Genomic DNA, 13,157 nt, shown 5'->3' with positions numbered 1-13,157 from the left:
AGCAGAATTCTTATTTGCCCTTGGAGAGCTCCTGTTGCTTTTCATCTTGGGTGACCTCCTGAAGGTGGTGAGACGAAACCCCACTGTGACTGTGGAAGACCCGAGTTGGCCTCCAGAGGACAGGAAAACGGCTGGTGCAAGATCAAGTCAGGCTCCTTGGGAAGTACCTCAAACTATCCCCTCCACCCAGGGGCTCTCTGTTCAAAGACACTCAGAATGAAAGGAGCCAGTGTGGTCTTTTGAATTGACTACACATCACACATGCCCCCTCACTTTAAATAGGACTGTTCTGTATAAGCTTCATGGAGCTACACTTGTGATGAGAGGTATTCCAACTTCTGGGCATTCCGTTTTCTCATTTAACATATCCTAAAGTTTTAGTTTTGGAAAGATCATTGCAAACCAATGATTATAGGTAAGGGCATGATTCCTTGTAACTAAAACTGGGGTTCCAAACCTTTTTTTATGTAAGGACACAAGAGTGATGGAGAAGCAGTCTGGCACCTCTGAATTCACTCTATGACAATGAAATAAAAAGAATACTAACTCTGAATAATAATGAAGAACACTTACGTAGTGCATCCTATGATGCCAAGCACTGCACTCATATTAACTCATTTACTTCCCCCCAAAACCCTTTGAGGCAGGTAATACTGTCATCACCCCTATTTGACAGATAAGGAAACTGAGGCACGTCCAGGCCAATGTCTTGCCCAAGTTCACTCGGTTGGTAAGTGCAAGGCCAGGACTTATATTCTGTGCCTGGCTCTTGCCATGCTGCCTCATTTTGGTCCACAAGAATCAGGTTGACACATCGTATATACAAAGTAAAAGATACTGTCCAATGCTTTTTAAAGCTGCCATTTTCCCCTCTTTCTGTCTTTACTTGTTACCTACCTTTTCTTCACAGAAATAGTAATCAGAGAACATTGAGAAAGCTAGACAGGCTGGATATAACTCATTCCTTTCTTTCTATACCTACTTTATACCACGAGAGAGAAACTATCCAACCTACCCTTTGAGAGCTTTCCTGAAAATTAATTGCCTAAATGAAGGCTTTTCTTTGTGCTCACAGACCAACTTTTCGTAAGCAGACAGCCCCATGGCTAAGCACTGTCAAGCACATGTGTGCAAGCTGGTCTTTACGGACACAGAAAGAGGCATGACAGTTCTAAACAGACTGAGCTTCACGGAGACTTGCGGAAGAATTTTCATCCTGCTTCTTCTATGGATGCTAGTCAATGTGATTATTCACAAGCTCCATAGTGTCTCTGAGTCTCAGTTTCTCCAGAGAGAACAACCACATGGGATCTCCTGGGTGTCATACAGAGAAGCAAGAATGGCTTGATGGACACCCCTAGTACCTATGACTCTGAATGTTAGTGTGAAAGTCAAATGCAGATGAAGCCCCCAAATTCCTACTGTCATCATTCTGAAGACTTAGTATGAGACCCTCAGATTGAGTCCTATGAAGACAAGCCAGTTATAAATCAGTCTATTAACACAGTGTTTACAGAGCAGGCCACACCAGTACTCCCGAGATGATACTAAAGATGCTAACTTATATGTAGAAAGGTTGCAGGAACTGGGAGCATTTGTAGAAAAACATTATTAGTGTCTTCACACATTTCTAGAGCAGACATGCAGGGAATTTCAGTTTTATTTGGCACAACCTGTAATAATGCAAGGATATCACAAGAACTTGAATCAATGAAAAGATAAATTTTCCAACATTAGGAGTTGTTCAAAAATAGAACGTGCTGTCTCAAGCTCACGGACATACAAGGTAAGATTATATGTTAAACAGGTTAGATAACCCTGTTTGAAGAATATTGCAAAAAGAATTCTTGCTTTGAGAGAAGAATTGGCTGAGATCACTTTTGAGGTTCCTAATATTCCCCAGCCTCCATGATTCTATAAAACCACTCACTAAAGAAAACAAGAGTCGAAATGAAAGCAATTCAACTTAAATGTCATGTGAAATAAGATTTCATGTGAAACTATTTTGTTGTCGTAGTTCTATGGTTAGGAATAACTAAGAAGACTGTGAACACACAAAACATATAGACTAGATGTAATAAAGGTGGTTCTGTGAAGATCCTAGACAATGGAAGGTAGGTCTGTGTGATGTCAGTTGCATGCAGGCACTAAAAAGCCATCCCTACCTTCCATGCAAGGTACTCTAGATACACCAAGGATCAGCAACTGCCTAACTCCGAGTTTTTTTTCAGTATGAAATGCTGTTAAGTATAAAACACTAGCGTACTCTACCTTCTTATGTCTTAAAAGCATAGGCAGGAGCTTGGGCAAAAGGACTCCAGATTTCAGTAGCATTTTACACTATAAGATAGGGATGTCAGCCCAACTTCCGCACTGTGGCAGGAAACCCCTCCCATCACAGGATCCAGGTGACAAAGTGGACAAACTCAGAACTCCTATGGCACAACACATAAGTTAGAACAAGAAGCCCTTTGGGGATCCACTGGGAGGTGGGGTTCCTTATATCCATGCAGATGACACAGCTCCCTGAAACACAAGTGTGATTTACACATACATGCGATTACTGACCATTATCCAAAGCCCCTGGGCATGCTCTGTCCTGGACAACAAGCGTCTGATTTGCCAGGCTGGTTCCCAGCTGTTTCATCATTTCTGTTCAGTTATTGAAATAACAGAGCAAAAGCCCAGCTAGAAAGTGTTCAGTCTTGTGTTGATGCTAATGACATCCAGGAATAAAAAGCTGTGCTGCCTCCAACTAGCCAGCCACTGCTCACAGGACGCACTGGGACACCTGTGGTTCAAGATTAAGTGAATTAAAGACCACTTCTCGGGAGTGCTGATGTGTTAACACTCCAGGCTCTGAGATTGGAGAATTATTCTTGCTCACAGTGCTTTCCTCTGGCTTGGAGCCTGGGAGTGTGGTCCAGTGGGTAGAAATGCTGCACTGGTAAAAACCCACATGATTTTCCTGTCTCCTGCTTCTGCCCACTGCACTTGCTCAGGCTGCAGTCAGCTTCAAGCCCTCACCCTGGAAAAAGATGACCCAGGGCAGCAACAACAAAGCAGGTAATGAGAAGCAAGATTCTTCCCTTCACATGTAACATTCTCCTTGAACTTACTCAGGTGTTTACTCAGTTGCCAGATACTGTTCTAAGTGGTTTGTATGTATTACATCCCATTTTGTAAGTGGTCAAACTGAGGCATAGAGAAGTCATATCTTGCTCAAAATGACAAAGGCAGTAAGTGGCAGAGCTCAGATTCAAACCCAGGCAATGTCTTACTGAACTGCCACGTTCTCACCTTTTTGGTGAAAGGGTCACTCGTAAGGTATTATTTCCCTGATGCAAGAAGCTTGTTATTCACTCAGCACAAGATCTCTGTTTCTTATGAACCTTATTTAGATATTGTTAGGAAATGAAATTTCATGCAGCCACTTGGTGGCAATGATGGGATCATAATTATACAGTGTTGGAAATGACAGCAAGAAATTCTGATAAGATAATCCATCAGAAGGCATTTTCTCCAGGGGAAGGTCCTCTAGGTTTTACTGGGAAAAGGAGGCTTCCCAAGGTGGCGGTTGACCCCACTAAACAAGACATCCACAAAAGGATGAAGAATGGGCTGCCTCCTTGTCCTGACAAGGCCAGGACTGCGGGCTAAGTCACCAGCAGATAGACAGCCCAGTAAGACATAATGAAAATGTGCTCTGGGGCCAGGCGCGGTGGCTCAAGCCTGTAATCCCAGCACTTTGGGAGGCCAAGACGGGCGGATCACGAGGTCAGGAGATCGAGACCATCCTGGCTAACACGGTGAAACCCCGTCTCTACTAAAAATACAAAAAACTAGCCGGGCGAGGTGGCGGGCGCCTGTAGTCCCAGCTACTCCGGAGGCTGAGGCAGGAGAATGGTGTAAACCCAGGAGGCGGAGCTTGCAGTGAGCTGAGATCTGGCCACTGCACTCCAGCCCGGGCGACAGAGCAAGACTCCGTCTCAAAAACAAAAAAAAAAAAAAAAAAGAAAATGTGCTCTGGAAAAACGCCTTCAAAGGGGATGAAAAAGTCAAGGTTTTACACTAAACAGGGAAGGTACATTAAGCAATTAAGGAAGACAGGGAATGGGGAAATGCTATCTATAGAGAGCACCATTAAAATGAAAAAATTAACAGCACTATACTTTGAAATCATCAGTTCCAAAATAACAATAAAATATTCACCCAAGAATATCAATCCGGTTTTTGTGTTGGGCATTGTGCCAAGTCCTCTGTATTTATGGTTTCATTTACTTCTCAACAATCCTGAAAAGTAAATATTTTTTTTACCAAATGTGCATGTAAGGAAACTGAGGTTCAGAGAGGTTAAGTAATTTGCCCAAGACCACACAGCTAGGATTAAACCTTGGCCTTGGCCTGTAAAGATGGTGTATTTTACCTCTACATGAACCTAAAGCTGGCCATCTAAGAACTATTAGACATTTATTGCTCTTAATGATAGAACTGAATTCTTCCCAGTATTATAACAAATATTCTTCCCAAAGCATGGAAAGAAGCTTACCTATTTACATTTATTTTAATAAATCCAAAAACGTTTTACTGCAGCACATAAAGAAGTTCAAACTTTGGAAATTTGTTTCCCTGACTTTGGTCAAAGGCACCTACAACAATAGCAGGAACAACTTATATTTCTTGAGGGCTCACTGTGTGTTAGTGATGTCGGCAGGCTTTCTATGAATTAACTCATTTAATTTTCACAACAGCCCTGTGAGGTAAATGCTATTGTTATTTCTTGCTTTACAGATGAGGAAACTGTAAAACAGGAAAGTTAAAGAACTGACTCAGGTCACACGTCTAATAAGGAAGAAAGCTGGGATTTGACCCCTGGCAGTCTTAGGTTCTAGACTCCATGCTGTTAACCAAAATACAACTTCATGCTCAACAGAATTTTACCAAATGCTCTGCTGTCCCAGGACTTCCAGAGCATCAGTATGCTGTCCTGCACTGTGATTCTTAAAGAAACTTGCAGCTTCCCCACCACCTCACCACTCTTTTGTGGGTGGGGGCTGGCTAGGAGCATTTGGAAGAAGCTGCTAAGGTTCCAAAGAACAACCTTCCACACCAGGGCTTCTCTGGGTTTGGGCTTCAGCTTGCACAGCTGAGCTGCTGTGAGACTGGCTTGGTTACCCTAAGAGAAGAGTGAATGGTGACCAGACACGGTGGTTCATGCCTGTAATCCCAGCACTCTGCGAGACTGAGGCAGGGAGATCAATTGAGGCCAGGAGTTTCAGACCAGCCTGGCTAATACGGCAAAACCCCATCTCTACTAAAAACACAAAGACTAGCTGGGCATGGTGGAGCTTGCCTGTAATCCCAGCTACTCGGATGGCTGAGGCATAAGGATTGCTTGAATCTGGGAGGCGGAGGTTGCAGTGAACTGAGATGATCGTGCCACTGCACTCCAGCCTGGGTGACAGAGTAGACTCCATCTCAAAAAATAAATAAATTAATTAAAAAAAGAGAAAAAAGGAAAATGTGTGGTAACAGAGAATGTGAACAAAAAGCTGACAGCAAATGGATGAGCATGGTATTATGAAAAGTTCCAACACAAGCATAAGGTGGGTCTCGTTAAAAGTATTGAAGCTGAATTTGACAAGTCCTCAAAAGTGAGGTCTGTCCAGCTTTTGGCAGTCAATAAAGTTCTTTTATATCCATTTTTCTGGTTAATCCTCAGGACAACTTTGGTGGTGGGAACAAGCTTTGCTGCTGACCTCCCTGTAGAGCTCAGGAAGTGGAGGTGCAGGGAGAATAAGAACTGCCAGGGCACGCAGGTAGTAGTAGTACATGGTGGCCGTCAAAAAGTGACATATTTTCACTCCAAGTGCAGATCTACTGACTCCCTGGGCAGGTTGCTTCCCTTCCCAGAAACAGACAGGAAATGAAAGCATTTCTAGGGAGTATTACACAAAAACTATATTTTAAATATCCTCTTTGTCATTTGAAACCAAAAGATGCTACTGTCTTCCTGACCTCTGAGCAGCATTCTACAGAGCTGGCCCCTTTAACGCCATCCTTATGCTTGAATACTAAATCTTTGCTTCTATAGCATCAAACTCTCCAGGTGTTCTTTCCACTTCCCTTATCAAATTTCTCTGCTGTCTCTTCCTTGCCTGTTCTGAGTTCTTAGAGCTCAGGCCCACACTCTCTTCTCATGTGTACTTTTATTACCACAAACCAATAATTCCCATTTTTCTTATCTTTGGCCCCTCTTCTATGGCCGTCTCTACATAATCCAGCAGCATGGACTGGACTACTATTACTGTTGGCTGCTCTTCCTCATCCCTGATGTCTAATCAACTTGCACATCCTGCATGGCCTACAGGCTACATTTGTCTCAAACATGTCCACTTTTCTCAATCCCCACTCTACCATCATCTGTCCAAAGCATCATACTCTCTGGCCTGGACTAACTTGTCTCCTCCACTTACTCTTGCTTCTTTCCAGCACTTACCCTGCAGCAGCCAAAGTTTAATTTGAAAAAGGCAGATCTTATTCTATTCCCTTAGTGAAGACACATCAATAGTTTCCCACTTTTCTTAGAATAAAATTCAAAGTGATCAACATGGTCTACAAAGCCCTGCATGACTGTGCCGTGGCTTCCCTGCCTGGTATCTCTCCATGCCTCACTCCCTCCTCTAGCAGGACTCCGACGGACTCCGACCAAGCCAGGTGAGCCTCCCACCCTGTGGCATGCTCTTTTAGCATGCCACTGTCCTCCACCATGGCAGTCATTGCTGTGATGATGAATGATTACTTGGCTGATTATCTGCTTTGTGACTGTTTCCCTCACAGATCTAATCGTCACAACGGGAGACTGTATTTCTAGTGTCTAGCATGGTGCCCACGCAACAGAGGTGTTCACTGACTATTTGTCAAATGACCACCTACAGACCCCGGGAAAAGGTTTTCATTCAACCTCACGCTTAAAAACAACAACAATTGAGTCCAACATCCTTGAAAGCCTCAGTCACGATAAAAAGTTAGAGGCTTAGAGAGGGTTTACATTTTTAGGCTGCCAGGTTCTTACTTTGTACATTAATGCTCCACGATTACTGGCCATTAAGATACAGGTGATACCTCTTCAAAAAAAAAAAAAAAAAAAAAAAAAATTCATGGGATGGAGCTAAAGTGTATATTCTTTGGCCAGATAGAACTGGTTATTTTTATAACTGGACAATGTTAGGATGGTCTTGAAGGGCACTACACGAGAATGTTGGTGTCCTGAAAAGTCTCGAAAGAATAAAACATACTACCAGGGAGCAGGTGCTTCTGAGGTCTATTTGATTCATTCCTGTGACTTAAAGGCATGCTCCCCAAAATGAAGGTATAGAATGCACTCAGCATTTTGAAACATATATAAATCACTAATATCATTTCAACACTCTTGAGTAGAATCAAACATCACCACAGACTTGCTCAAGATTACCAAAGTAGAAGCCTTGACCCCTGAAGGTTCCCATTCTTGGATCCTAACTCCATGATACAAAATAAAACAAGTTGTATTTTGTTTATGCCAAGTAATAGAAATTTTTATTGAGCTGAGTAAAACTAGAAGAGGTCCTCCTTGTACTTTTTCTCACCATTGATGGACTCATTCACTTTAGCTGGGTTTCATCAAGTTCCTGGAGCTTTGTTATAGGTTGTACTTCAACACTGGTCAAAAGCTGAGTCTTCTCTCCACCATTTAATTGGCCTGAAGCCACATCCTTTTCATAAAGCTGATCAACGACCACATTCAGTGTATATTCAAAGTCCTTCTAAGAATATACAGACACTGATTTCGAGAGCTTAGCTAAATCCACATGGTTACTTATAAATAGTAAAGGATGTGCAGAGCTTCCTTAGGAAACCTCTGGTGGGAGGTGACATTTGAGATCACCAAATACAAAAGCTATAACATACATAGTCATGTGTAACCAAAGGAGTAGCTAAGTGGGAATACTTTTCCTACAAAAGGAAAAATGACTCACAATGAAGCTAAATTCTCAAGCTGAACTATGGGCTTTAACAGTTTCTATGTGACAATGTAGTCCAAGTTCCTACTCAGGACACCAGAAACACAAGTGATCACCAAAGGCCAGGGAAGCAGACATAGAAGGGGACATGGCAGGAGCAGGACACGACAGAAGAGTTCCTGGTGGGAGAGAATGTCATGACCTAGGGGTTCAGAATTTACAGCTGTCTGAGTACTTAGTATTCCTTGTTCTTCTCCACTGTGCTATAGACTAAGATAAAGGATCAAAAGAGAAAGCTGGTATATCTATCAATGCTCTGTGGCCAGAAGCATTCCTGCTTCTGGTGCAGAGCCAAGGCTCATGCCCATTGGTACACAGAGCAAAAGGCTTGTGTTCTCATGCATGCTGGCGGACGTCTTCTGTGAAGCCAGGATTGACAGGGTGTGTCACATGCCTCAGTGAGCTGAACTCTGACTTGCTCCATGGTAGCGGCTCGATCAAATGCCACAAGAGAAGAGACACAAAGGAGGCCTTGGCAATAGCTCTGACTGGGAGCATGAGACAGAATCCAGGTCAAAGGTGAGCATCTGTTGGGCACAGATTCTGTGCCCTTGTGCAGAAGAACTTAAATGTTCAGGGTAAAAGTCCATAGACATAGAGACCAGATGAAGGATGTGGAAAAGCATACCAACTCTGACTTATCAGTGGAGAGACAGAACATATGTGGTGACTTGGTGCTTAGGCTCTGCAGGCCAATCCCCTGGATCTGAAACCTGGTTTTCTTCTCAACCTTTAACAAGTTATTAACCTCTCTAAGACTCAGCTACATTATCTTTAGACTGGAGATTATTGTGAAGATTAAATGAGACAATTCACTAAACACAGTACCTTGCAACATCGGACCAATTACATCCCTCCCTGAACCTCAGTTTCTTCTTTGTTAAATGGGGATTATATGAGTTTTGCATGAGAGATAATCGATATAGGAGAAGAGATAAGTATAGTAGATGAGTGGCTATAAGCAAAGCATTCTGTCTCGTACTTGACACACTAAAATCACTCAATAATTGTAACCATTGAGTATTACTGTTGCTGGTCTGAAACTGATTGAGGGACATAATGAGGTTGATGGGATTTACTGCAAACTGGAACTGAGGCCCTCACTGATTTAAACCAGGGAGGCTGGACCTTGATGTACCATTTAAAAAGCAATCTGCTCCTGGTGACTGCAATTCACCACCCTCTAAGTCTTCAGTGGCCACCTGACAAAGCAAGTGAATTGCTGCAAGCCTGTTAATGAGAAGCAAGCTGGTGTTTGGGGAACCTGTAAAATTACTACCCCATTACCGTGCAGTGCGTGCGCCCTTCATCTGCTGCCCAGCTTCCCCAATAGATATGCTCTCTCGGTTTCCTAATTGTCTAGAGGCTTTGATTTATCTGGCAGAGGAAGGAGGCCTGAGAGATCTGGGCAAAGTTCTGGGAAGGAGGCTTTCACAAATGTCTGTAAGACCACAAGGATGAGAGTCTGGCCCAGGACAAGGCATGCAGCCAACTGTGGCTAGCAGTATGGCTTCCCACACAGATAAGCAGTGTCTGCTGCTGAAGGCAGGTCTTGCCCACAGGCTGGAGGACAGGCCCTGGGTACTAAGGGATGTCTGGGAAAGGATCTGTGAAACATTCTTCCTAGCATTCAGAGCATCAATAGGCAGATCCTACTCCTCCATACTTGAAATTCCACGTATCTGCTTATTTGCTGTGATCTAGTTAATACCTATATTTCACCTCTCAGCTACTGACTCATTCATTCATATGTTAATTTACTCATTCCACAAATATTTATGAGGCACCTACTACATGCTAGAGATACATCAGGGAATAAGAGAGAGAAAATTCCCTTGTCCTGATGGAGCTTAAATTCCAGTAGGGACATTCAGGCATGTAAAAGTACATGTAGAGTATATTTGAAGGTGCTAAGAGCTGTGTAAAAGTAATAAGGCAGGGCAGGGAAACAGGACATGCTGGAGGGAGGGGCTGTGACTTTAAGTAAAGCTTAGAAGGTGCTGAGAAGGTGATATATGGCGAGACAGGACGGGGTGATGACCTTCACCTGCTTTTCTGCAAAGACCACACCACTGCAAAAAGCAGGGAAAGCCTTTTGTTCGTAAGCGCATTCAGGACTTATCTGCCCTTGCAGTCAAGCTCTTTGTGCCTCCAAGCTCTGTGTGCTCACGGGTGGGGTGTGGGCCCCCAGGGAACACCTGGGGAGTGACCACAACTGAGAGGCTTGGGGTCAGAGGGGCCCAAGAAGGTCCTCACCTCCTCCAGCCGCCGCCTCTGCTCCTTCTGCTCCTCAATGCGCTTCTGACGCTCGGCCAGCAGCTGCCGCTTGTGCTCCTCATTCTCCCGCTGCTGCTGCTCCAGCTGCTGCCTTCGTAGGGCCTCAGAACGCTCCTTGTTGGCCAGCTGCAGCCTCAGAAAGTCCCTCCGCAGCGTCGACTCCCCTGGCAGATTCAGGATGGAGCTGTGGGCAAGAGAGAGTGATCAGGATCCCACGTGGGGCAGAGGCCATGGCTACCAAGAGGCCTCGGAGGAGGAAAGCAGGACAAATGATTCACCCACACACAGGGAAAGAAGAGCACAGGCTCCTAGATCCTCCGCTAATTCAATCGTTCACCCCAAAGAAACAACATCAGGATAAGAGACCTGCCTCCCTTTCAGTACGACTGTGGGAAACAAATGCTGCTTCCATCCACAGAGGGATGTCACATTCTCAGAGTTGTCCCCTTCTCCAGGACTGTCCACACCACTTCCTCGCCCTTGGGATGTGGCACAGATTTGTTTTTAAAGACTTTAGCCAGTGTGCAAGCCATGAGCCCCAGACTAGATTATTTTCAATAAAAATGGACAATGGTGGGCAAAAAGGGAACCTATTCTACTTAGACAAGCACAGATTGGCCTCACCCATACGACTCCCTCACGCCAAACCCCATGAGGCAGAGGCCAGGCTGCTCCTGTGAAGTTGTGATGAGCCAGTGATAGAAAACTCTTGAGTCAAGGTCGACACAGAGCCAGGATCTGCGCCCAAGCTTGCTGAGTCCAAATCAGGGTTTGCCTGACTGTACCACATTTAAAGGGCTTCGTTTGGCTCTGGCCACAGCGGGGGAGGCTAGGACTTCAACCTAGCTCATTGGTTCCTAGATTCTGTTTAGGCAACAGTTTTCTCTTCTGTAAAATGGTAGTTGTACATGAATGTGTGTGCATGCGACAGAGATCGAGAGGATATAAATAAGCTCTACCTATTTCGCTGGTGATCCTGGGCTGCCCTACTCGCAGGTGAACAACTAGAAGTTACAGACCCCTTGATTTTGCACAGCAGCCTAAGAGGGAGCTGAGAAATGACTTCTGTTTATTCCAACCTAGCCCTTTTAATCTTTCTGGAAGCTTCCATTTGAAATAAATCTATTAAACACATATTTATGGAGCACCTATTATGTGGCAGTCACTGTAGTAGGCTCTAAGAATATGGCAGTTGCTAGATAAATTCCCTCTTTAAACTTACCTTCTTATGGGACACACATACAGACAAATAACTTCAGGTATTAACAGGCTCTATAGAAGACCAAAATTGTAATTGTTTAAGAGTGACAGTGGCGGGGAGCTGAGGTAAGCTTTGAGGCCCTACTTTAGACAGGTGGTCAGGAAGACCTCTCTGGGAAGGAAGCAGTTGATGAAGAAGGAAGAATATTCCAGGCACAGGGAAAAGCAGGTTTAGAGGCCTGAGGGGAAAACAGGTCTGCACCCTATTTTTGAGCAACTGAACACCAGCCCGGCTTCCGAAAGCAGAGTGAATGAGAGGGAGAAGGGTACGAGAGGAGGTCAGAGAGCTAGGTGCGGGCCGCGACAGCCGTGCAGGCGCGGGAAGGTTTTACATAGAAGAGCAACATGAGCAGATGGGTTTGGCTGCTGAATGGATGACCTCCGCGAGGAGTACAAGGGCAAGCACAGCAAGTCGGACTGCTGCTGCGGAGTGGTTCTGGGGTGGGGACACTACTCAGGACGAGAGCAGAGGGGATGGAGGAAGGAAGGAGCATTTGAGGACAGAAGTCACGAAGCCTGTGGACAGATCTGACGTGGAGTAAGGGATGACTTGCAGGTTCTGTCTCGGTGGCTGGGTGACAGTGGTGACAAGAACAGGAATGAGGAATGCTGGGGGAGGAGCAGGTTTGGTGGCACTTGACAAGAGGCCTAAGGATCAATTTTGGAGAGTGGTTAGTGTGCTGTGTGAGATACTGCCACGAAAAGACATAAAAAGGCTTTGTTCATGATGTTCCATAGACAATGCTTGGTGTCTACTAACAAGCCTTCTCTAAAACTTAGAACCTTTGTGTCAAACTCTGAAACCCCAAATGATGGCGTTTATCTACACAGGCCACTTGCCCTGTGCAAAGGGGAGGGGGCTTGGGAACCCAGCCTCCCATGCACACGAGGATGCTCCATTAATATTAATTGATGTTGAATCAATGTCAGGAGATCTGAGCTGTGTGAGTGACTCAATCATTAACTCTGTGTGACCTGGTTGCAACCCTTAAGCGGTCACCTCATTTCTAAAATGAGATAACCATTGTCGTTTTCTATTTCTCAGGATTTCATGACGATTAATTGGACGTGTCCATAAAAACAGGACTTGGAACATAATCTTCAGCATGATTTAATGACATGTTATAATTATAGAAGTGTTAAGGTGAGGCTGGGTGGCTCACTGAGTGACTCCTAATATGCAGTTCAGCAAGTGTGAGAAAGACAGGGTTTCTCAGTTCTACAGGAAGTGGTCAGAAGGCTGACACAGTCCTCTGGATAAGCTTTTGAACACTGGTGTACAACTTCTCTGAAAGCAGGGCATTTGGTCCTCTGCCTTTCAGGAATGTTCATTTTCTATGTCACTACTTGGCAATCATCTTCTTTATGCAGCGAATCCGGGGGCGGCCAACATGCTATGTATCAGATGGTAGGAAAGAATTATTCGGTCTTTGACCTTGAGGAATCCGTGGCAGGTGAAGTGAGAAAAACTGGATGGCTCTGACAGCTCAGTTCCATCTTCTTATAGAAGCTTAGCAAGAATACAGCTCAGTAGGTCTGAGTTAGCATAACAAAAGA

The 13,157-nt window shown here is 44.5% G+C and overlaps 1 protein-coding gene across 6 annotated transcripts in view; it reads right to left on the bottom strand.

The window, feature by feature from the left end:
- The window catches only part of TNIK (TRAF2 and NCK interacting kinase), a 402,893-nt gene that overhangs the window by 85,116 nt on the left and 304,620 nt on the right, over nucleotides 1–13,157 (bottom strand). For all 6 annotated transcript variants that reach the window (XM_030929436.1, XM_030929450.1, XM_010360215.2 and 3 more), the window contains one exon: nucleotides 10,320–10,524. In XM_030929436.1, coding sequence (XP_030785296.1) covers nucleotides 10,320–10,524 — 205 coding nt within the window. The remainder of the gene's footprint in view (nucleotides 1–10,319; nucleotides 10,525–13,157) is intronic.

Source organism: Rhinopithecus roxellana, chromosome 1, assembly GCF_007565055.1.
Source record: "Rhinopithecus roxellana isolate Shanxi Qingling chromosome 1, ASM756505v1, whole genome shotgun sequence".
Lineage (NCBI taxonomy): Eukaryota > Metazoa > Chordata > Mammalia > Primates > Cercopithecidae > Rhinopithecus > Rhinopithecus roxellana.
The sequence above is the reverse complement of the archived record's forward strand: the minus strand, read 5'-3'. Positions and strand labels throughout refer to the sequence as shown.